General features: G+C 42.0%; 2 protein-coding genes across 4 annotated transcripts in view; both read right to left on the bottom strand.

Moving 5' to 3' along the window:
* Positions 1-5,545: 5,545 nt before the first annotated feature.
* Positions 5,546-11,199, bottom strand: BHLHA15 (basic helix-loop-helix family member a15). 2 transcript variants are annotated; one of them, XM_032779253.2, is made up of 2 exons: positions 11,122-11,199; positions 5,546-7,716 (listed from the first exon to the last, which is right to left on the bottom strand). In XM_032779253.2, the coding sequence occupies exon 2, from the start codon at positions 7,636-7,638 to the stop codon at positions 7,111-7,113; it is 528 nt and encodes a 175-aa protein (XP_032635144.1). In that variant the 5' UTR covers positions 7,639-7,716; positions 11,122-11,199; the 3' UTR covers positions 5,546-7,110. The 2 variants fall into 2 exon arrangements, with proteins under 2 accessions (XP_032635144.1, XP_032635145.1); XM_032779254.2 differs by lacking the exon at positions 11,122-11,199 and adding an exon at positions 10,441-10,482.
* A 5,540-nt stretch (positions 11,200-16,739) lies between these two features.
* The window catches only part of LMTK2 (lemur tyrosine kinase 2), a 78,913-nt gene continuing 70,103 nt past the window's right edge, over positions 16,740-25,549 (bottom strand). For both annotated transcript variants that reach the window (XM_032779260.2, XM_032779261.2), the window contains 3 exons: positions 23,920-24,055; positions 22,481-22,729; positions 16,740-21,098 (listed from right to left, as the gene is read on the bottom strand). In XM_032779260.2, the coding sequence (XP_032635151.1) occupies positions 21,070-21,098; positions 22,481-22,729; positions 23,920-24,055 (414 nt within the window). In that variant the 3' untranslated portion in view covers positions 16,740-21,069. The remainder of the gene's footprint in view (positions 21,099-22,480; positions 22,730-23,919; positions 24,056-25,549) is intronic.

A 25,549-nucleotide genomic window follows, 5' to 3' on the forward strand; every position in this document is an offset into this window, starting at 1 on the left:
CTCTCACTTTCATTACTGTGCTTAGACAGATTCAGCAAAGCATTTAAGCACACACTTAAGTGCTTTGCTGAATCAGGGCCTATACAAACAGTTGAGAGCTTTTAAGAAATGGGACCAGGATCCACCACAACTAAGTTGTCTGTAAATCTAGGCATAGCAAGAAAACTAGAGAGCCCTGTACATGGCATCACCCTTTGTTGTCTTCCAAAGCCTGGCTAGTACACTGAGTTATCTGTCTGGACCACATCCCCATGAACTAGAGTAACCCCACCGATATAAAATGCCTTTTACATGACATCTGAACTTGAATTGTAAGTGGGTACTTGCATAACTCTTCCCTTGTGTGTTTAAGGGGGATTGGACTCTGTTAGTGGCCCAAATTAGATTATTTTGAGGTTCTAAGAGAGGCAGCTTTGTTCCTGCTAAAGTGCTGTTTAGCAATGTGGGACCCGGTCTCTGTAAGAGATGCAAAGAGAATATTTCAGAAGTATATGGAGAGTCCTACTGAAGAAATAGCAGCAGCAATGTTTGAAAGGTAGGAAGTTGGGTTCATTTCTCCCCTGGCTAACAGAATCCTACCAGAGGGGACTCACCAAAAAAAGATGCTGAGACCTCCTTGGTGAGTTCCCCCTGATGATTGTGGGAGGCTCTGAGCCTGTGCCTCAGTGGTTCTGGCCACAGTCCATGACAGCCAGACTACCAGGGCCTCCGCCCAGTCATAGCTGCCTCCAGGATCCCTGCAGCAGGTAAGACTGTGCAGAGCAGATACCATGGCCCCAAAACATACACTGGGCCCAGGGATGGTGACATAACTCCTCTTATCCCCCTCTTTCATTTAGTTAAAACAGAGTTGTACAAAAACTAATTGACCCAGAGAGACAGGCACAAATGGCTGCGGTGTTGCTCCTGTCATGCACTTCAACATTTACTCAAACAATCCAGTATTTACATTGCAATTAAAGTATTTAAAAATGTTTCTGACCTTCATTAGCCTTTCCAGGTTGGCAACTTCCCAGCTGCTGCAGCCATTTTCCTCCTAAGCCAGCTTTCTCCAGCTGACATAGGGATCACTGGAATTCATTTTGGGCGGTAGGGGCAGGGAGGGGAGACAAAAGCCTGAACATACTTATCCACACCTGTTACATATTAGAAGCATTTGCTAAAGTGATCTGGACCTTACCATTGCTTGTCAGGTAGGCAGAGGAGAGCCTTCAGCCTAATTCACTTTGGGCCAGTGGCTGGTTAGCACTTCGTTTGCAACAATGACTTTAAATGCCAAACCAAGGCTCTGGGCCCATAGGGACCTGGGTTTTTAAAACCAAAATAGCAGGAAGGTTGTCACATTATTTAGACTTGTCACAGGGCACCCACCACTTCCTCCTAGCTGCTCTGGAGACCAGCTCTCTTCTAGATTTAACAGCTGCCCTTGCAGGCTCTCAACCCATTGTCCTCCTGTTTACCACCACCCACCCCTCACTTCAGGGGCTTCAGCTTGGGCTTTGTAACTCGGCCTTCCAGCCAAACGATGTGGTTTCTCCTTCAGTAAGACTTTATACCCCGGGACCTGTTGCTAAGGGCAGTCGTTCTCAACTTTTCCAGACTACCATATCCTTTTTAGGAGGCTGATTTGGCTCACGTATCCCAAGTTTCACCTCACTTAAAGACTACTTGTTTACAAAAATCAGACATAAACATACAAAAGTATCAGAGGACACTATTACTGAAGAATTGCTTGCTTTCGCTTTTTTTAACCCTATAATTATAAAAGCAATTGAAATATAAATATTGTACTTACATGTCACTGTGATACGTGAGTGTGTTTTTTCACTTGTGAGCCTTGTCTGATGCCTGGACCCCAGGCAGTTGGGGGGCTGAAGCATGTAACTTAGTTTTGCATGGGCCCCTGTGGTGTGGGGACCCAGGCAACTGCTCTGCTTGCCACCCCTAATGCCAGCTCTGCACTTGCAATCCCCCTAAACCCATCACATGACCTCCCTGGGCACTGAAACCGCCAGGTTGAGCAGCACCATTCTAGATAAGTTGAATACACTCTGGAAGAACTCTGCATACCAGCCAGTTGAAAACCACTAGTCCAGGTTATGCCACTCCATCATTGGTGGGTAGGGCAACCCAGGGCCACCCACTACTCCACATTCCAGCCCAGGGACTCTGCAACACCCAGCTAAGGTCTGCTCAGTCCCAAACCTTGCTGCTCTCTCCCTGGGCTGCTGCCTACGCCACCTCCCACCTGCATTGCCACCTTCAGGATTGTCCTGGAGTCTCCAGGAATTAAAGCTTAATCTTTAATTAACTATTGTAATGTGATGAAACCTCCAGGAATACATCCAACCAAAATTGGCAACCCTACCTCCCACAGACTTTCTTCTCTAGCCTGCTCTCTCCTGGGTAAGCCCTTCACGAGGGTTGCGCTCCCAGGGGTTCTATTCTTTCCCTGGGTGCCTTCTTGTCTTTTCTAATGCAGATGAGGATGGTGGCAGACTTCCTCACTGCAGCCATTGCTGTTGCCAGCCCACACCTGCTCAGCTGAGCATCAGCTTTGGCTCAGGAGTTGCTTCTACAGCCTAATCCCCTCATGTGTGGCTGATCACACTAACTGGCTCTTTCTTAGCTTCCTCACCCTTTCAGGGTTGGTGTGGGTAGATACCCATCACACTTGTGCTTATGCAAGTTCAGCAGTTCTGGGCTTTACTACCCAAGTCTTTTGCTAGGAGAGGTACATTTGATCTGCCATACCAGACCACTGAACCATCAAGTCTGAAATGCCACCTCTTGGCCAGGATTGTCCTCCTGGAGTCTCCAGGAATTAAAAATTAATCTTTAATTAAAGATTATGTCATGTGATGAAACCTCCAGGAAAACATCCAACCAAAATGGGCAACCCTATGGCCTCGGGCAGACACAAACCTCTGGGGTGATATCCTGACACCTCTGAAATCAATGGGAGTTTTGCCATTGATGTCAGCGGGGTCAGGATTTCATCCCTGCTTCACAAGGGGTGGGGATGCATAAATGCAGCATGTGTTTGGAAGGTCACTTGTTATCTGGGGAAAATAGTTTTAAGCAGCTGATCTCTTTGGGCAAATTCTCTATCAAAAATGAGTATTAGCAGGTCCGCCACCTCTTTGAAGGAGGCCTCACTGCAAGAAGGCCTCACCTATGGAGGCTGCCCACGCACAAGAGGTGACCTCAGCTGGTCTCAGATTTAAAGTCTAGTTTGCCCTCGAGGCTACAGTCTCCCCCACTTCCACATGATTATCGGCTGTAGTGCTGGGTCCTTTCCTTCTGCTTCATCAAGCAAAAAAACCCATGAAAGCCCCTCAGCACCTGGCAGATTTCCTCCTTTTAACAATCTGCTTCTGCTATAGAGAAGAGGGGGTTTTGTTCAGTGAAGCCTGCTTTGCAGTAGACAAGAGAAGTGAGCAGTTAAATCTTAATACTCCTTTCCCATTCATCTATAAAAAGAGAGCGCAAGGGACAGAAAAAACCTTGATCAGACTTTATCCATCCCCCCCTCCCCAGTAGAGCACAGTAGTAAGCTAAACTAGAGATGTTACAGGCACTTGTGGGCACTGCACAATGGAAGATAGTAGCCTAGATGGCTCAATGGCGTGATCTGCCATTCAAATCCCTGTGAGGGAGAGATTAGTTCAAAACAGCTCTAAGTAATGGGTTTTTTTGGGGAGGGAAAAAGTCACCGGGAAGAACTCAAGTTCAGGTGGTGGAATCCAATCCCTGCAGTTAAGGGAGCACCCTGTGTGAAATGCAACACTCATGCTCCCCGTTGCATCCGCAGAAGATGGAAACACGTCTCTTTCATACCCTGACTCTGACACTTCATGTGTTCCAGATAAAAACATTATCACACTATCTGTCCTGGCACAGTGGAATAAATATCACATTACACTTCTACCTCTCTAACCACTCAGTGACAGACTTGAAGGTGGCAATTTTGCAACAAAAAAACTTCAAAAAAAGACTCCAAAGAGAGACTGCTGAACTCGAATTAATATGCAAATTAGATACAATTAACTCAGGCCTAAACAGAGACTGGGAATGGCTGGGTCATGACACTAATTGAATCTATTTCCCTATGTTAAGTTCTTCTCACACCTTCTATGGGTCATCTTAATTATCACTTTAAAAGTTTTTTTTTCTCCTGCTGATGATAGCTTATCTCAATTGATTAGACTCTTCCTGTTGGTATGGATACTTCCACCTTTTCATGTTCTCTGTTAAGTATAAATATCTCCTGTCTGTGTGTTCCATTCTATGCATCCGAAGAAGTGAGCTGTAGTTCACGAAAGCTCATGCTGAAATAAATTTGTTAGTCTCTAAGGTGCCACAAGTACTCCTGTTCTTTTAATGGCCAAAGTTTCTCCACACTGCACCAAGCATTAGAGCAGGGAGAACTCATAGGGTGTCTACATTGCAGTAAAAATCCTATGGCACCAACGCTGAGGCCGGGCAGCTGACTGTGGCTGGAGTGCCTCCAGCTGCAGGGCTAAAAATAGCAGTGTAGCTGTTCAGGCTTGAGCTGGAGCCCGGCTCTGAGACCTGATGAGGGGAGTGGGTCTCAGAGCTGGGCTCCAGCTCAAGCCTGAACAGCCACACTGCTATTTTTAGCCCCGCAGCCCGAGCCTCACAAGCCCACGTCAGCTGACTTTGGCCAGCCGTGGCCATGCCACAAGTTTTTTATAGCAATGTAGACACACCCATAAGGGTCAGAATGGCTTTCTGTTGCACACAGAGCACCTTGGGTTGCACAGATTCTTCACACAACACACAACCTCTAGAACTCTTTGCCAGGAGCTGTTGTGAAGGCCAAAACTGTAACAGGGTTCAATGAAAGAACTAGAGAAGTTCCTGAAGCATAGGTCCATCAGTGGCTATTAGCCAGGATGGGCAGGGATGCAACACCATGCTTTGAGTGTCCCTAGCCTCTGTTTTGCCAGAAACTAGGAGTGGACAACAAGGAATGGATCACTTGATGACTTCCTGTTCTGTTCATTCCCTCTGAAGCACCTGGCATTGGCCACTACTGGAAGACAGGATATTGGGCTAGATGGACCATTGGTCTGACTCAGTATGGCCGTTCTTATGTTCTAGGGGTCTCTGCAGCTGTTCTCTTCAATGCCCCCTGCAAAGGATCCACCAATCTCTCCCTCACTCAGCCACCAGCCTGCTTCCCCCTTGCACTACCTACTCTGTGGGGATAAAGGTAGGGCCCATGAAGCTACATCCTGTGCCAGCATGAGCACCTAAATCCTGCCCTTGCCCCTCTGCAGCATAACCACAACTAGCCTGCTAACATCAGCACTCTAGGGCCCTGGGTGGGGACAGTTGTGACATATGCTATACATGCAACATTCCAAACAAAGAAATGTTAGCTTGGCAAAGAAGAAAGGGGCTAGGAGAAATGCAAGTTTTTATTCCAACATTTTTTTAAAAAGTTTCTTTTCTTGTTTCGAGATCTCCTGCTTCATTTATTGTATTTAACAGTACCTAGCCCAGAATGAATCCTAACTGATTACAATGCAGGCTTTATTAGGAGAGTTCATTTTAAATGCACAGATTATCATTGTCCAACTGGTAAATATACAAAATATTTGTTCTGTAATCACATCATTTTTGCAAAGATCACAAGTGAATTAACTGTTAAATATTTATATTACAATAGCACCCAAAGGGTCCAAATGGAACTGGAGTCCCATTGGACTGGATACTGTACAAACACAGCCAAAGACAAGCTCCTGTCTAGAAGATCTTACAATCTAACAAATCTCTTTTAATGTTTCTGTTGAAAGGCACTTTCAAATATATATAATGCAACAAGGATCACATTAATTATTGTGCATTTTAAGTGAAGTTGTCGGACTACATTTTAGGAATGTGACCCAAAGCACACTGAAATGAACTGAACCTTTCCATTTACTTCAATGAGTTCAGGGTAAGGGTTCTCAAACTGTGGGTGGGGAGCCCACAGTGGGTCACAACCCCATTTTAATGGGGTCACCAAGGCTGGTGTTGGCCATGGGCCCCAGCAAGTCTGAAGCCTAAGCCTAAGCCCCACCACCAGGGGCTGAAGCCAAAACCCAAACCCCACCTCACAGGGCTAATGTTACATTCCCCTGCCCAGGGCAGAAGCCCTTAGGCTCCAGCTTTGGCCCCCTCTGCCCAGGGCAGGGGGCTCAGTCTTTGATCCCCCCTCCTAGGGTTGTGTAGTAATTTTTGTTGTCAGAAGGGGGTCATGGTGCAATGAAGTTTGAGAACCGCTGGTTTAGGGCATTTAGGGTCTGGTCCAAGGCCAATTTGTTAGGTAGTATTCATACCTGTTCGATCACATTAATCAAGCTACTCAAAATACGTTTCTATCGTCATTAAATTTGTTCCTCCCCCGAGTAGCAGGATATTTAAGATTTCAAGGGAAAAAATCCAAGTAATTGTGGTTAAAGAAATTAGTCCTGCTATCCAAATATCAGATCAGTTAGTATTTGTCCCCCCAGTAGCTGTGCACATTCCAAAATACTGTACCGGGCCATAAATGTCATTATTCCTGCACCAAGCTTCCCCATTACATGGTGTCACTTCTGGAGGAACAGAAGTTACAGTCAGTATTTTCAGTAATGACTAGTGATTTAGGACATCACTGCTGGGTGCCGAACTCAAGGCACCTTATAAAAAGAGTAACTTTCCTAACGTGCAGAGAACCCCCTCCCACTGAAAAATAATTTGTTTATAAAGCCCGCCCTGCAAAAGCAATCTAGGTGTTGAACAATCAAACAATTTCTCATTACAAATTAAAAGAACATTCTGACCTCAAGAAAATTACAAACAAAGCAGGTAAACAAAAAACTATAAGAAGAGAGAAGGTGTTTCAAATCAGGCAACCAAAATCATTAATCTCTTTGAAAAACCTAACCTACAATTTAGGATAATTTCAACGAGAATTATGAGATCTAGTCACTAAACATTTGTCTTTCCAAAAAAAACAAAAAAGAAACCCACCAGGAGGAAATAACCCCATAATCCTCCAAATGCTGAAATATACAGGAATGTATGGAGATGAGAGAATGAGGGCAGTAGCTAACTTTAGCTGCCTTGTCTGAAGCTGTGAATTTGTGTGGAGTATTTTTTTAGTTGTTCATCGTGTTCCTCATCACCGTGTTGCTGTTGGTAATGCTGGTACAGTTTGAAGCCATTGGATGCCCCAGTTCCTTCTACAGTTGGAAGATGCCCACTGGACATATGGAGTATGGTGGAAGTCAGTGATTTAATGTAATTTTTGGCTAGCGTGAGAGTCTCAATTTTAGAAAGTTTGTTCTCAGCTCTCACATGAGGGATAACCTCCCGCAAGGCCTGGAATGCATTATTGAGCTTGTGCATTCTCTGCCTCTCCCGTTCATTGCTTTCCAATCGCCTTAAGTGTCTGTCTTTGTTGTTCCAAGCATGCTTGGCTTTGACTGTACCGGTCTTGCTACTCTCATTGTTTACGCCATTTCTCCTTTCTTTGCGTCGCACACATTCTACTGGTTCCTCTTTGCTCAAAGTTGTCTCCCCAAGAAAGGGTTCTTTGTCAACAGCAAGCCTGTACTTCGTTCTTTTGCTTTTGGTCTTCATGTTTTAGCAGATGATGGGGAAATGTCATCCAGCGTGTTCTCCCACTAAGTTAATCTTCTGGTACTTGCCATCAACATGCTGCAAAAACATAAACATCAACATCTTCAGCTGTCGTTACATTTCATACAGAACAAATGGAAAGTCATTGTGCTGTTTCGCTGTGTACCAGCATCTACCTGCACAATACTGTGAAACTACCAGCTGGATCTTTTGTTTATTAGTATATGTTTTAGTGATTGTTAATGTCAGCCCATCTGGGCTCTGTGGATGGAAGCAGGGCCCCTGGAGAGGATCCTCTTAACCACAGCGCGTGGGCAGTGGTGGTGGTGATGTATTTGCATCTTGATTCAGGCATGTTAGTGGGACTGGGGGGTGGGGGGATGAGGGGAGGAGGGAGGGAGCCTGTTACTACATCTGCTCATAATGTACTTGCTTTGGATTTCAGTCTCCAACTGGCAACATTCATTGTCTCATTTGTCTGATTCAGTGGGCCTCTGTTTGTGCCCCTCTCCTCTAACTGAAGAAGAAGCCACTGTAGTTCTCTGTGGCAATATCCTCTCCGGTTCATTCAGTCCTTGGCCTCTCTGCTGAGAATGCCAATGAGCATGCTAAAACTGGAGTGAAATGAGTGTTTCACGTGGGCTCCTGTTCACTAGAGCCTGGTGGCTTCCAATCCAGCTCCATTTCACATATGCCACAGGCCAGCTGAAATGACTACAATGTGACAATGCTGATAACCACAGTGTATAAGGCATTACAAGGCAGATGGACGGTGGAAACATTTGGCCAAGTTCTCCTCTTGGCTACAATGGTATCACTAGTTTAGGTAAGAGAAGATTTTGGTCTGTCATGAGCAACTAGAAACAAAATAATATAAAAAAAAAAAAGTGACTCGAAACATTGGTTAGCCAAGTCTGTTCCCTTAAGCAAGAGCTGTCCTGAGGGAAAACAGGAAAGGGATTTAAAGGCTGGAGTGAGATTTAGCGTTTCCAGTTTAGAGATCTCAACAGCAAAAAGAGGTCTTCGGCGTCAGCAAATCAGAAAGTGAGAAGCACAACAGGAACATGACTGTCAGTAAAGGCTTAGTTATAAAACTCCCTTTCCTCCCAGCTCCTGGCACCCATTCCTTATGAGCTGAATCACATCCATGTGCAGTGAACATCACGCGCACACACAGAAGTGGTTTGGGACTAGAACCCTGGATATCCAGCTCCAAATAAGGCAAGTCTCTTCCACTGGAGCTAAAGGAAAACTTGTGAGAGTAAGAGGTCCTGTTTGTGGGCAGCATCACACACTCACATCGCAAAGTCAACACATTATGCTGTCCTCTGAATGCCCCCTTTCTCTTTCCCCCGTTCCTTTGAGTGCTGCTCTTGCTTTCTCTCACACTCTCCCAACTTCACCACATGCCTCCCCACCTTCTCTCAGTGCCAGCCAGACACCTTTTAGGAGTTATTAACTCAAATTTTTATTAATTTCTCATTCACAAGCTAATGCCCTTCTATTTGTCATTTGCTTTTAGTCTCGCCTTTAAAATGCTAGCTGTGTCAGCTCTGTCCACAACTGGTGGAAGGCTCAGACTGCTTCTCCTCAATGGTCTTCCCAGCTCTCTTCCAGGGATACCACCTTGCTATTTTGGATTGTTGCATTTAGAGGAGGAAGGCTGGCTGTAATCGGCACCCACAGTATGGTGCAGCAACAGCAGAGTTCCTGCTGCACAGTGAAGACTGGCATGCTGGCAGCTGTACCTCCTCCTGCACTGATAGCACAGTGCAGGAGGGGGAATGGGTTGCATTCTCTCTTCTTTCACCAGCTAATGACAAGGGTACAACAGTTTCAACACCCAACAGAACAGCAATTTCTACAACTACCAAGTCAATAATCTAGCCAACGCTGGCAGGATGGCAGAGTCTATTCTTCCTGTGCCACGGGACAGGGCACCTGCACAGGTGCAGCAATGCCCCTTCCTTCCAGGTGGATGAGCAATAAAACAGTGATGATGCAGCAGCACCCCCACCTCCACTCTGTGCCAATGCTTGGTACAATAGCAGCCATCTGACAGCAGCCCTCCTTGTCCTGGTGATTGGTATTAATGGGAGGGAGGGTCCATTCACTCCCTCTAGTTCCAGTCTTAAAACATATTTCTGGTGATGCACTGAAATGGGAGTGGCTGGAGAGTCGGACTGCTGTTAGAGACTGACCCCAGAGCTTAACTCCCCTCCTGGAAGGACAGGGGAGGTGCACCACCACTCCACATCACCACCTCTTGCAGTAGAGAGTAAAACTGATTGAGGACGCTGGGAAAACCAACATCACTGCCACCACCTAGAAACATCCTCAGCTGCTCCCTTCTCCGTATCCACAGCATCCCAGCTGCACTGTGCCAGCTACTCTGGCCATTCTTTGGGTTCATACCTCATCACAGGGTACTCAAGTTTCCCGGCCGAGGATCTCTGCTCACCTCATAAAGTGGTTTGATTAGGGGGCCTCCAGCCCAAGGCTGCCTGGGGAACAAGACAGGATTGCATCTCGGGTTTCACCCACCGGCCCCACACCATGCTGCCTGAGAGTCATGGGCGCCTAAGGAAAAAAGCTGGGACACAGGGCTGATACTGGGGAAAAGAAAAACCAAAGCCAGGCCAGGAGAAACCTGGGAGCGTCTCTCTCTGTAGGAAAGATGGCAAATTAGAAGTAGGATGGAACAGTGCAAAAAGGCACCAAGGAGAGCAGCCAAACCCTGCCTCCCGTGCAGAAGGCACTGCCACTGGGAAAGCAACCAGCTGCTCCTTGACAGATACCCACCTTCCTGGACTAGGGGTGGCAGTCAGCAGAGGAAAGGGGGGAGGGAGTGTGGTAGAACCAGTAGATTAAGGACAGCAGGTGACAATAGGGTAGGTGAAGTGGCTTGGGGGAAGGTTGCTTTCAAATACAGCTACATACCCCAGACCCATCTGCTACCCACCTCCCAAAAAATCTTCCCTCCTCCCCCACCCCCACCCCCACCCCCACCCCTACCCTACCTAAGCCCACAGCCTGATAGTGTAATCTGACAGGCTTGGCACTGGACCTCCAGAGAGAGAAGAGACAGTGAGGAATGAGAGAGAGTCCTGGCCGGAGTTTGTGTTGCAAGGGCTTGGGCAATCAAAGGGGTGGCTGGAGGGTGCTTGGAGGCAACTAGAGCAGAAGGGGCTGGGGGTGGGTAGGAGGCCGGGGGTGCCATTCGGAGCTCGCAGAGCGGGAGGAGAGGCGAAGGCTCGCGAGGGAGCAAGCGGGCAGGCAGAGGAGGAACTTGGGGCAGCGGGGGAAGGAGCGGGAAGGCACAGGAGAAAGCGCGGAGGAAAGACCTACCGAGGGCGGAGGGGGGCTGTGTGAGGGGGCAGGCGGCGGGCACAGCGGGGCTGGAGCGGTCAGTGCAATTGCAGACAGCGGGAGCCCTTCCCTAGCCCCCCACCGCGCCGGGAGCCCGGTGCCCGGCACGCGTACCTGGCAGCCGGCGTGGAGGGCGGGCCGCCGGGCGAGCAGCCGCTCCAGCGCGGCAGGTGGCTGAGGCGCGTGTGACCGCAGCCTGCCCGCCCGGCGGGCCTGGGACACGTCGCTTTAGGGCCGGAGCCAGCGGGAGGCGGAGCCTGGCGCAGCGGGAGTTTCCAGGCGAATCCGCAGTGGGGGGCGGCAGCTGCGGGCGGGGCTGGGCGAGGGTCCGCTGCACGGGGGCAGAGCCGGGACCTTAGAGCCGCGGGGCAGGTGGCTGTTTCCACTGGGCAGCGCGGTGAGAACGTGGGTCCTTATCGCGCGGGCGGTGCCGCCCGCTCCTGCAGCACACAGGGCGGCATTGTGCGGCCCAATTTAAGCGTGAGATCCCCCTCCCTCCCCGATGAATAAAAGCCAGTTTGTGTCATATGTTGGAGAACTTGTTCAAACACAGGTTAAGTCATATGAAAATAAAACACCCGGAAAGCTGCCCACATCAGCACAGCTAGGGTGACCAGACAGCAAGTGTGAAAGATCGGTGGGGGGTAATAGGAGCCTATATAAGAAAAAGACCCCAAAATCGGGACTGTCCCTATAAAATTGGGACATCTGGTCACTCTAAACAGGGCTCTTTTCCTGCAAACATTCACCAGAGGACAGCTTCAGCTTGCAAACTTAACGTTCCCAAATTTCAGAGGGATTTTTTTTTTTTTATTGTTATTAGAAGAGGAGCTGAGCTTTGTGCTGCAATTCCTTCTGGTCACTCCGACTGAGCTGGTTTTGGATGGGTCAGTATTCTGGGAGACTTCCAGTTCAATACCAAGGTGCTGCAAGCGGGACTGGTGATTCAAGAAGCAGAAACTCTTCCCTCAGTCAGTACTAGAACAATGCTCCAACACAATCGTAGTTGGCACCCTGCTGATAGACCCTTCCAGACAGCACAGATAATGAGATTATCATGACTACTTGTCATTAAAGAGGAACAGGCTTGGCAAGCCGGTCAACTGACCAATCTAATCAAGTTAATTTATTTGTCCATGGTTAAATATAGTTGTGTTCCCATAAGAGTTCCCCGATGTAAGTGGTGGCCTATCTTTTTGATTGCATCATGGTATTATTCCATCATTTTTTTAAAGGACAATATGTTTTGCATTTTTCTGAATTAAAATAACTTTTAATTAGCTTGTTTTTTTTATAATTAGGCATAAGAATCTAAGGCTAAGACTACTGGAGGCCATAAGGTCTTACTCTTTTTTTGTTACTGTTCTAAGAAGTTACTGCTTTAAAATATTTGACCATTTTTGACATTTGACTGGCCAGATATCCAGCCCTAGAGAGGAAGGATGGGTGAGTGATAGGGCACTACTGGGACTTCACAGAACTGGACTCAATTCCCTATTCCACTACAAACTAACACCTTGGGCAAGTCACCTAGGCGCTCTGTGCTACAATTTACCATTTATAAAATGCAGTGAATAGCACTTCCCTGTTTCACAGTACTGTTGTAGTAAATGCACAAGACTGTGAGGTATTCAGGGACCATGAGATATGAAAGTGATAGAAGTGCCATGGGATTTTTAAAAGCTGTGGAAAAAGCTCCCACATCCTAGTCAAATTTCAGCCTGAGCGATTACATTTTGCCTACTTAAAGTTCCTACTGTGATTTAAGTTGAAGTATCTGTTTGTTAAAATCCATGGAAGGAAATTTAAGTTGTAATTGTACAGTTTTTTTCCATTTCTTAAAGGCAGATACCAAAAGATTAATATATTCCTTTGTATAGTGTAACCAAAGTTTTTTCTTTTTAGAAGGCTAGAATTGAAAGCATTTCTTTTTAAATCTTTACATGCATTTTAGGATCATGACAATGCAAAAGGTCTATGAAAACTAGGGTGACCAGCTAGCAACTGTGAAAAAACGGGACAGGGGGTGGAGGGTAATAGGTGCCTATATAAGAAAGTCTCAAAAACAGGACTGGCCCTATAAAAACAGAACATCTGGTCACCCTAATGAAAAACAGAATTATTTATATTTATTGTGCACTTTGGGGCAGTTTTGTCACTTCCTAAACTTAAGACAGGAACAAAAGTAGTGGAATTAGTAACACAGAAACATTTTATCACCTTAACACTACACAATCTATAGTGCTGTTCACCAACTATATGCTACAAATTCTGAAATTTTATAATTTTGTGCCAAATTCATCCTCACTAAAATTCCATTTCAGTTGCATTTTTTAAAAGTACAAATGTTATAATAATGGATTTCTTGTTAGTAGTTAATTATGTCACCTGTTCAATATGTTCACAAGTTTCTTGCACTGTTTCCAATTTTTAGTGTTAGTTTCTTGCATGTTTTTAACATTGCTCCGGTAGAAGAAAGAGTCAAGAGTTGCAAACACAACAAATAATTTGAGCCTATCCTGCCACATGGAAATCAAAGTGCTTTACAAACATGAAGTTTCAATGACCTGTGACTAGGGAAGCACTATCCCCATTTACAGCTGGGAAAACTGAGGCATATAGAATTTTTGGCCCACATTTTCAGAAGAGGTCTCTAACTTGATATGGCTAACTTGGGACACATACAGCCTTGTTTGTGGAAGTGATGACCGTGCAACTTCAATTTAAGTCAATAGGAAATGCAGGTGTTCAGCACTATGAAAGTCAGGATGTAAGTTGGGCACCCAAAATCTAAAGCATTGAAAATTAAAGGCCATTTTTGGAAGCATGGGCTCTTTTTGACTTGCTCCAAAGTCACACAAGAAGTTTGCTAAGGAGCTGGAAATAGAGTCTAAGTCTTGTGACTTCTAATCCCCTATACGAAGGCTCACCTTTCTTCTCACTATGTGCAATTTTGGTGGTGTTGCTAATGGCAGCTTTAGAAGGCCCAGGCATAAAGAATCGTCTTATTACTGAAGCATTTTTGAGCACTTCATTTACATTATTTTTTTCATTTTAGAATATTTTCCATCATCATCTAAACCAGGAAAACAGGAGCTCAGAGGTTTATACCAATGCCACTCACCCAGTTACTTGTCTGTAAAGGGAGGAATGATATGCAATCTCTTCACAACAAGACGGTGAGTATGTCTGTTCTACTGGGACCTCCTTGTGCAAAAGAGCAGGAATCCATGCCTACTACATAACAGCAGGGTTTGTTTTGTTTATATAAAGACATGCACATTCATGTGTAGTCTTTATTAAACCTCACATAATCATAGCAAAACCCACTGTGATGATTTCAGATGCTAACACATTTCAAGAAATTTTCATTTAAAAGATATTACTACAAATTAAATCCATGCTGTACAGTGCTTCCCTGTAGAGGGTATGTGTTATGTGATATGATGTTCAAATGATGGTGACACGTACTAGCAGAAGAGCTTAGGGATCTGAGGGTACATCTACACTACGGGATTATTCCGATTTTACATAAACCGGTTTTGTAAAACAGATTGTATAAAGTCGAGTGCACGCGGCCACACTAAGCACATTAATTCAGTGGTTTGCGTCCATGGTCCAAGGCTAGCATCTATTTCTGGAGTGTTGCACTGTGGGTAGCTATTCCGCAGCCACCCCCGCCCCTTGGAATTCTGGGTTGAGATCCCAGTGCCTGATGGGGCAAAAATCATTGTCACAGGTGGTTCTGGGTAAATGTCATCAGTCATTCCTTCCTCCGGGAAAGTAATGGCAGAATCATTTCGCGCCCTTCTTCCGTGGATTGCCCTGGCAGACACAATAGCACGGCAACCACCGTAGGTGTACTAGATACCGCTGACAGAAGCGATACTGCAGCACTACACAGCAGCATTCATTTGCCTTTGCATGACGGCAGAGACGGTTATCAGTCGTTCTGTACTGTCTGCTGCGCCATTGTAAATTGGCAATGAGATGATGGTTATCTGTCGTTCTGTACCGATCTGCGCTGTCATGCGTGCCCCTGCTGCAAGGTATCACCGAGACGCAAGACACTAAAAATGAAATGACTCCCCAATTCACTCTCTCACTTTAGGTCATCTAAAAATAGATCAGTCCAAATCGCTAGTACTGAGGCAAGTGTACTAGAACCAGTTGGTATCTAGAGCCACAACCGCTCCATGTCAGATCTGCAGAATGAATGAGCTGTGGCACATTCACCGGGGGGGCCTGCAACAACCCCCATGCTTCACTCCCCCCCAACCTTCCTGGGCTACGAGTGGCCTGTGTCCCCCCATTTTTGTGATGAATTAATAAAGACAGGAATAAGAAACACGGACTGTTACTGAGATAAAAGAGGAGGAGGCAGCCTCCAGCTGCTATGATAGTCCAGTGCAAGAGGATATTAAATTGGTGTGGGGAGAGGAGCCCAGCATCCGCTGCTATGTAGTCCAGGCAGTACAGAATCTTTTCTTTACACATGAAAGGGAGGGGATAGATGGAGCTCACCCCCCATTGAATGGAGGAACGTTACCACCGTCTGTACCATCTACTGGGAATGAACCCGGAGAATCATCCAATTTTACCCAGGCGCCCCGGTCCGCCTCACCGGAGCCACCAGAGCACTCACTGGCTCATGACAGGACGGCACAGTCTATTGCACTGTAATCGTCTGCCACTTCGGGAGGGAAGAGAGAGATGCTACTTGTTACTGCTGCAGCACGTCCATGTCTACCAGCGACATGCAGTACATAGGGTGACATACAAAAAAGTCAAGAAACAGTTTCCCCTTTCTATCATGGAGGGTGGTAAATTGACGAGATAGATCCTGAACACCGCGACAATGGTGAGACCCTGACAGAGGAGCGTCAGCAAGAATGGAAATGATTTCGGAGATTGGGACTTGGGTTTAGCTGGAGTCCTCAGTACCCTTCCCCCTCCATGAGCATCCATTTGATTCTTTGGCTTTCCGTTACGCATATCACACAGCACTGTGCTGTGTCTCTGTCATGGCCTGGAGATTTTTTTTCAATGCTTTGGCATTTCGTCTTTGTACAGAGCTCTGATAGAATAATTGTCTCCCAAGTGATCAGATCCAGTACTTCGTACAGTCCATGCGTCGGAGCTCTTTTTGGATTGGGATCTGCATCACCACCCGTGCTGATCAGAGCTCCACGCTGGACAAAACGTGAAATGAATTCAAAAAGTTTGCGGGGTCTTTTCCTGTCTACTGGCCACTGCATCCGAGACATGATTGCTACGTCCAAAGTGGAGCATGTTGATACCACCTGCAGGCCAATACCGTCGATTTGCGGCCAACTAACCCTATCCAAATAGGTAATACTGATTTTAGCGCTACTCCTCTCGTTGGGGAGGAGTACAGAAACTGATTTAAAGAGCCCTTTATATCGATATAAAGGGCCTCGTTGTGTGGACGGGTACAGTGTTAAATAGGTTTAACACTGCTAAAATTGGTTTAAACGTGTAGTGTAGACCGGACCTAAAATACACCCTCTCATATAGGTTTTGTTGTGCTGTGTAGGTTGAAGGGTCTGGGGCTTCAGGCACCTGGGGTAGAACAGATGCTGCTGAGTTCCTTGCTTATGAGCACAAAGATTTGATTTCCAAAAGTAGTCCCGTTCACTTCACTGAAACGAACAGCTGAACAAGTACCAGAAATGAGTTGGGCTAAGAATAAACGAACACAGACACGAAGGTTATAAATATATAGCTATTTTATTTTTGAATATTAAATAGTGTTTTTAAATTACAAGCAATTTATTGAATCACACTATGCATGATAATCAATATACAGTAGAAATATTACAATTTAAAAATGTACACAATTGCAAGACAATTTGACCTGAAATTTCATTAACTATGATGTATTGCCAAAAACCTCATACCTGTATTAAATTACAATAGGAAAACCTCATGCCTATGATTTTGTTACATAGCTTCTCATTTACAAATTGCATTAAACATTGTATATACAGATCAGTACCATTTATCATTAAATTACACCTATGACTGTGCAAGTTCAAACAATTTAATAAAACTAATAATTTTAAGTCATATTCAAGTTTATCTGAAAAACAGGCTGCTGGTATCACAAATACTTATTTTCAATATATTTATATGCTCTTGTACTCTCTCTAGATTTTTTCTTATCAAAGACTTGAACCAAAACTTATTAATATTTAAGGAGATTTTTGTATGACTTAAAGCTGAAGTAATTTTGTACACTCCATTCTTATTTTAAGGCTATTTTTTTATAAGGCTAATATACCTTGATTCCACCTTTCACTAAATCCAAAAATAGCCATGTCACTAACACCTGACTTACCACTGAAATTTTAGCATAGTGCTTAATAGTTAAAAAAACACACAAGTATTTCCCTACCAACCAGCCCCTCATGAAAAAAGATTCAATACTACATATAAATGTATTACTTAAAATACTGATAAAAGAAAGAGGCTTGAATGGCTTTCATTAGTGCATCACCAAGGATACGAAAAAGTGTTCTGTCTGTTTCCATGGAAATGGCAGTTTACATGTATAACATATAGCTGAAAGTTAGGGACTTGGAAGGTACAGGTGTTTCAAATAAAAAAATTGACTCTCTTCTCACTTTATTGGCTTCTCACTGTGTAACCTAGTCACATTTTCTCACCAAGAAATTTTAAAAGCATGTTATCAGCTTCCATTTTAGACTGTACATGGGATCTTTTTTGTAAGATATTTAAGTAGCCAAATTAAGATAATGCCTTTTAGCATTTAAATAAATAATCAAGATCTTCTATTACAGAAGAAACTAAAATGGAATCAACCCTCATAATAAACCATTGAAAAAACAGATATAAATATTTCTAAAACTGAAACCACTTGGATAAGTAGTGCAAGAGATAACAGAATGTAATGTATGGCCCATTTGACAAATCACCTCAACTTGATTACATTTCAGCTACTCCACAAATTTGCCTTCCTTGCATAATTCATTTTTGGAAGATGGTTTACCACTTGAACACGGTAGTAGTTTGTAATAAAATTTAACGACATATTTCCAAAAAAAATTATTACAATTTTAATCTAGTGAATTGGATTAATGAAATTAATATCCACTGAGATTAAGGAAGTGTGGCAATTCAGATATAATTGAACAGATATAACAACGATTTTTCTCTGTAATATTGCTAAAGAAGCACATTACTTTGTATAACATCACACACACACACAATTCCCATTTTGAACAAAAAATGTCTGTTTGGCAATTCATTAGCAAACAGTCCATTTGGACATAGGAGTAAACGTTCATTGTTACGTAAGGTTTTTAAGACATGGTACTCTTACTAAAGAGAAGCCCCACCAACTGAGGAAAATCCTGATGTGTTGAATACAAGGTTAAATACTACCCAGCTGCACAAGATCTGTTCTATAATCTAAATTTCTGAAGTTACAACAGGAACAAAAGTGAAGCTGCATCTCAATATCCCAGTCAAACTGTATTAGCTTTTATTTAACCTCAGAAACTATCTTCAAAATCAAGAGATTCAGAATTAAGGCTGAAACTCCTTCTCTAACCCTGTGATAATTTAGGTGTTTCAGCACATCTAAGGTAGACAATTCCATACATTCTTTGGAGACTCAGCATATGGAGTTTCATTCTTAATTTTGGATTTCCCTGCTTTTTTATTCATGGTAATGTAAAAATGTTACAGAAAAATTCAAGGATTGATGAGACATCTTAACCTGGTGTGTGTTTAAGGAATTTTAAAAGTCTGTATTACAGAACTAATAGGATATAATGATTAGTGTGCCAAGGCCTATTGTTTATATTTTAATATGTATAAAGAGCATACCACGTAATAGCGCCTTTAAACCCATTACAGTATATATTGTAAGTGTATATTTAGAACTGGCTTTGCATTTAAAGATATTTGAAAAATTCCATGAAAAGCTGTTGCTGTGCATGTGCAACAGCAAATTTCTATGATGTTACTCACACTGAAGTACAACTCTCCCTGTGACTCTCAGGTTCCCTCTGGACCTGAGCTCCTCAGTAGGACAACTCAGTACCTCAGCAATACACTGAAACTTTGAAGCATTTTATTTTAGAATTAATCTCTTTCCCTTGAGGGGTATGAAAGCCATTCTAGCTGTAAGGGTGAAATAATAGTTTATAAAAAAAGAAAAAAAATTACTTTTTTGTATTTGTGTCACTTAAAACCAATGCCCTGTTTTAAACCAAACTGTGTATAAAATGAAATTGTAACATCAAACAGAGCTTAACAGCTGAAAACATGTAGTTCTTTATGCTGCTGCTGATTACATTCTTAGCTTTTCTGTACCCAGACTTATTCAGCAGAAAGACTAGTCCTATACTAAAGCAGAGTAAAAAATATTTATGCCACTAAACTGCAGTATGCTGTACAGCCAGATAGAAGGGTTGACCACAAAGCACTAAATGCCAGCATTTTTCAGCTTTTTCCAATCTAGCCCCACATTTGCAGCTGCATAATACATTTCACAGGTGAAGGAATTACTGCCCAACTGTATTTAGTGAGACAGTGAGGGAACTTGTTAGACAACTTATTTAAAGGATTAATTAAAACTAGCTGGATTTGAGATAGTTTTCTCTCTCCATGTTCACTTCACTTGGACAGTTTAATGGCAAGCTTTACTATCTTACATCTTTAGATCAGTGCACATTTCAAGCAGCACCATGGAGCCCTGATGATGTCTTAATACAGGCCTGGACAGTTCTCTGGGTGACAAAGTATGAATGCCAGTTTTCTGCTAGTTTAGAAGCAGGGCTATTAGCATGCTTAAATCCCCAGTTGTTAATCCTAATACTAAATAGTTTTTGCAGTAATTGATATAAAGGGAATCTACAGGTTTCTGAAGGGGAAGGAGGCATGGAAGGCCCAATGCATAGTCAAAAGAAAATAATTTGGGCTTCAGAATTCATAGGATGAACAAGTGAGCAGCCAGGTAGGCCTGATGGGTCCATTTTTATTAAAATTAATCTTTCTACAAGATACCCAGTTTCAACGCAAGTTTTCAGGGCCAACATATACCTCCCTCTCTCCAAAAGTTGGCAGTTTTAATGGAATGCAGAAAGGCCATCAAATATGACTACCTAGGAAGGTGCTACTATAATTTAAATGACTATGATTACTTTCAGGAGTGAAAATAAGATATTCACTTAATCCAAAATGGATCCCAAAGATATTTCAGACATCCCTCCCCAAATTTCCTATGAAATACAGGCACTCTCACAATTTGTAGTAGCTATCACTTTAAATGGTACTGTATGTAAGATTCCAGCAATTCTAACATAACACCCAGAAATGTTGTATGTTTTACAAGTGCAGTGCATAGCAAAGACTATAATAGTACAAAATGAACTGGTTAACTGGGCCAATTCAATTTGTCTTAATTTCAATTCCTTGAAAAAAAATTAAGATTTTGATTCTATACAATGTTGGGGAATATGGGAAGAAAAATCCATAGTGCAATTGCAGTAAGCAAAGTAATATGTAGTAAGTGATATCTTTCAGAATAAATATGGCTCACTACTGATCACCTATCATTCATACAGTTTCAACAACACAGCCACCTGTTGCACAGGACAATTATACACAATTCTACAACAGGTAGTATGGTCAAATAGATAACGAACTACATGGAAAAATATAAAAAGAATATGATACAATCCCATACATAAACCAGAATGTAGTGTAACTACTTTACATGTTTGTTACGAATAATTATCTGAATACTTCAAGTACTTGAAAACAGCGGCAGAATCATCATTCAATGAAAAGCAAATTGCATTGATTTAAAAACAATACATTACAAAGTTAAATACACATTCAAATTAATGTCCTGATTGCTTTCAGTGTTTATTTTAATTCTTAGTATTTCTTGATTACCTGTATTTCACTCCAGCAGATCCACATAAGTTTTAGACAGAGTTTATCAGACATTAGTCCAGAGTGCGTACGTACCACATGTGTAATTCCAGTGAGGAAACTTTAACTCATCTAATCTTTTTCTCCATCTTCACTGCTTCCTATTAGCAGAGGAAAAGTCAGAAGACATGGGTAAGATACTTGCACATTTTCTTTACTATTTAAAAATATACTAAGAATTTTCTGTACAAGACTTCCCTTAATTCTTAGCTAGACTCTTCCTAGAACGTGATATTCTGGTTCACTTTCTGAAGTCTGGTTAAAATTTCCTTTTTTTAAAAAAACCTTTCAGCTACTCCAGCGTTAAACATGTGGCACACACATACATAGGGATATCTGCTTAAATCACACAGTTCAATGACACTGTTTAGGTCACATGAAAAAGTAATGTATGATCTCAAACATCTCTTATCAATAAATTACTAAGCAGCAAATATAATACAATGCAAATAAAACTAATATTGATTTATTTTCTATAAAAACTGAGAACCAAGGAACCTCAGTGGCTAATAATATTTATTTTTAATCTCTTGATAAAAATATTATATTTATAATACTTTGAAATTATTTCTGAGTCTGTCCCTATTCTAATTTTATCATTTTTTCTGAGGCACTTGGGTACTAAGATGTACAGAGGAGCACTTTAGTAGAGGCAGGAATATAAAGGAAACTGCTCAGTACAGAAATATCATCAGTACCTTAACATTACTGTATATGGGTCTACTGCTAAACCCTCCTTTAAGAAGGAAATCCCCTACCCACAACAGATCAAGCTCTAAAAACATGTTGCAATCCCTAGCAGAGTCTCAGGGACATACTTCCTACAAGAAACTAGATTATAAAACAAATGTAGGTACTACAATAGTTTAATACTGCTCTTAAAAGGTCCTTAACTAGTGAAAATAAAAACAAAAATCAAATTATGGCCAGTGATGGGGCCATCGTAGAAAAAGATGCTCAAATACTTTAGAAGCTATACATTTTTGCTCTTTATGAGGGAGCATGGTTTCTTCCAAAGTTCCACAGAGTGGCCGCCAAGGTAGAAATCTTATTGTTTTTCCTAGAAGGGATAACTTTGTACTGTGCTTTGGGAACAAACCCAGAATTTTGGCAGTGCTTGTGCACAAGTTTTTCTGGAGAACATTTAGTAACAAAAACAAAATTATTTTGATCTAAAATGTTTTGAGCCCAGTATGAGAACTATTAATAAATTACTTGTTTAAAACAGGAAAATCACTTAAGATCTTATTAGCAAGGAAAAAGTTATTTGGATTTACCAATACAGTAAACACAAAAATACAGGCCCCAACACCAAGATTTATATTCAGTTCACTGACAGTATTTGCAATATTTACATCTCTGCATTGTAGTTTAATGTAACACGTTTAACAGGCTATTAAGAACAGGTCTTACTTAAAAGCCAAAATATTAGAAAAGTTATCAGTGTACACTGTTTACTTGAAAGAAAGCTACATTTACTTACCTCCTTGCTCAATATCTGAATCTGTAACATGTGTGAGAGAAAAACTTGCAATGTTTGCAGGAGAGATAGAGAACCTGGAATAAGGTGATGAATGTGACCAGTTTTGTTCAAGACTCCGGGAAGGCGGAGGTGGAGAAAAGTACTTTGAAATCTGAAGAGGTGGCTTAGAACTAATGAGGTTATTCACTGACTTAGCTATAAAAGAAGGTTCTGGAGAAGAGAAATCATCATCCCATTCGAAACCTCCACCTGCAATAAACAATCATAATTGATATGTATATACATAATTTAAGGTAGTGTAAAGTAATCAGTTTAAAAAGCAAGCAGCGAAAAAGTGTACTGGATTTGAGGAGTACAACGTGGTATATCACAGTTCAGCTCCATAAAAACAACTGCTAGTCAGAAATTACAATTTCATTTAAAAGTTCTATATCTTAGGGAATCATTGGGGTACAAATGAATGCTGAAGGAAATCTGTAGTTACTAGCTTTCTGGTGGTAGAATGTACAGGTCACAGAATAAGGGGCCTTAAAAATCCCAACATTTTCTTTCTACCATGTCAATTTCAACGTTAGTGGCTGTTACTGAGAGTTGCTATAGGAAAATATTGCTTGCTATCTGAGAGAAGCTAGGGGAACTCGTTTTCAAAGTAATAAAGCAATAAATTGCTAACTAATGGCTTTGAGATGTATGCCAATATTATTGAGGAAAATTAAATGGAATGGGGATGCAAGGTAGGAATTCTGATTTTTAAAGATTATTCTTTATTGAAAATAATTATGTTATGTTCTCTATGGTAGATCTTGTGGGCCTATTCAGAAGTGTCCAAAATTAAGTTTTTTGATATCTCCAGGTCTCTCTATCTTAATGAAGCTTAAGAAGCTACAGACTCACATGCTATCATCATGAAAAGTTTCTTTCCAGGCCAAGAGGAGCTACAACAGTGCAGTGAAATCAAGTGGAGAAAATATTAATTAAGAGTTTTATTTTCTCCTCTTGCTTCATTAGGCCATTGAAACTCCTCCAGTATGGCAGCAGAAACTCCCTTCAAACAGCTTCTCTGGCTTCACCAGGAGAGGGAGATACTGTGAAGACACATTTTTAATTTTTAAGGAAGCATGGTTTACAAACTTACAAGGAAAGAATAGTTGGAAAGTTAATCAACTGGATGACATTTATGGTTTTAAGCAGTTACAACAGGTCACCAGGAACAGGAATACTCTGCAGGGCCAGTAAAGTTTTCAAGGCCCTAGTATGTGTCAGCGTAAAATGTCTGAGTCCTGCTAAAGAGTATCTTATAAAACTGAGACACTGAAGGCGGTGTTGTATGGCATATTTATGAAGATTTATTATATTCCATAAAAACCCATTTAAATTGCTACCAAAGGACCCAGAACTAGGTTTTGTTTAAAATATACTGTTTTGTTAACCAGAAGTACCTTCTTCATCAGTAGAGCTTTCTGAATTTGTAAATCTGTTCAAGTAACTGAGACCTGAAGATAGGACAGGAGTGCTAGCAGAGCCTTGGTTATTTGATTCCGTTGCACGGTTTCCCAGCTCTTTGGTTGGTGTTTCCTAAGACAACAACAACAAAAAAATTAGTTCAATTACCTTACTGCACATGTGATAAATATATACAAATATACCCAGATGCCAGGGGTTCCAAAATCATGTTATTTCCCAAACCCACGTAGACTGTACAGTCACTCTTCAACCAAGATCACAGCCAGAATCCCATTTATATTTTATATATATATTTGAATTGAAATATTACACATTGTAATCCATAGTAAAGTTGCACAGATGAACACTACAATGTGTGCAGGAAGTGTGAATTTTTAAACTGTCTCTCCCCCCTACTGTCCTCTGCTTAGAGAGGGTCCTTAAAAAAGGCATATAGCAATGAAGTGTAAGACTTTTAGACTGACCATTGTTGTCTTCTCTGCATGAAACCATTTAGTTAACTATTTTCAAAATCCATCTTTCAGTTCCACCCACCTCCATTTCAGTTCTATCCTTTAATAATACTCCAAGGTAAGGGAAGTAATTAGAAGTTTAGTAGGCATGGTATATGAAAAAGCTACTAACGTAATCGGTTAGTGAAACTGAGAAATAAGAGACCAAATATTGGTAGAGATATAGTTCTAAGGTAGCAGGTGTTTCTCCTCTAGCAAAAGGATTGCTATTTCTTTTATGGCAGAGGCCACAGAGCAAGAGAGTCACCTATTTTTTTACTCCAATATGCAATAGCCCTTTTAATATTTTTTATCCACTTCTTCACAAGCAACATTTCCAAGGCTTGACAGTAGGTCTCTATTCATTTAAAATTACTACGCTAGTCTGGGCTGCCATAAGATTAAAAAAACACAGCTTGTTATTGTATGAAGTGAGTAAGGAAACAAACATAACCTTGGTTTTATTAAATAGGTCAAGCATTTATTATATTATATTTGTACTGGATTAACTTGAAGAATCACATGTATCAGATTAAGAAAAAGAAGAAAATAATATTCATTTCAAATACTGAACTGCTGTACTGTGACCACATGTAATCATTTAGTTTAGGCTCATTAGATACATGTATATCACTACCCTGGATAGCTGAAATGCAGGGAACAGCTAGTCTGAAATAGTAAATGAAGATACTTGAATTGGAAGTATATTAAAATTCAAATCCTTAAACCAGTTAAATATAAAAATGGCAATATTTCTACCACCAGTGTAAGAACAGTCCTGACCTATAAAAATATTTGTGATACACATTAAAAAATAGCCCAGACAAAAGAAGTGCTTATAAAAGATGTCAAAATGACAGTCTTGAAGACTGTATTCTTCTATTCAGCACAGGTGTGGTTATTCAAGCTCTCATTCTTTTCATGTAAAACAAACTACATTTCACTTTACAAATACTCACTTGCACCAATGCACTGCACTGAACCTTGGAAAGAATCTCAAAAGGTCCTTGCCTAATGTGCATAAATGTTTATTAGTTTTTAATTAGATGAGCGGCTAAGTTTGTAAAGACTTGAAGAGACTTGACAACAATAAAATCTGCTGGTATATCATCTT

The sequence above is a fragment of the Chelonoidis abingdonii genome, chromosome 9, assembly GCF_003597395.2.
Source record: "Chelonoidis abingdonii isolate Lonesome George chromosome 9, CheloAbing_2.0, whole genome shotgun sequence".
NCBI classification, from domain to species: Eukaryota; Metazoa; Chordata; order Testudines; family Testudinidae; genus Chelonoidis; species Chelonoidis abingdonii.

What these genes read in the sequence shown, in the direction of transcription:
- BHLHA15 (XM_032779253.2), bottom strand. Translation starts at nt 7,638, where the DNA reads ATGAAGACCAAAAGCAAAAGAACGAAGTACAGGCTTGCTGTTGACAAA.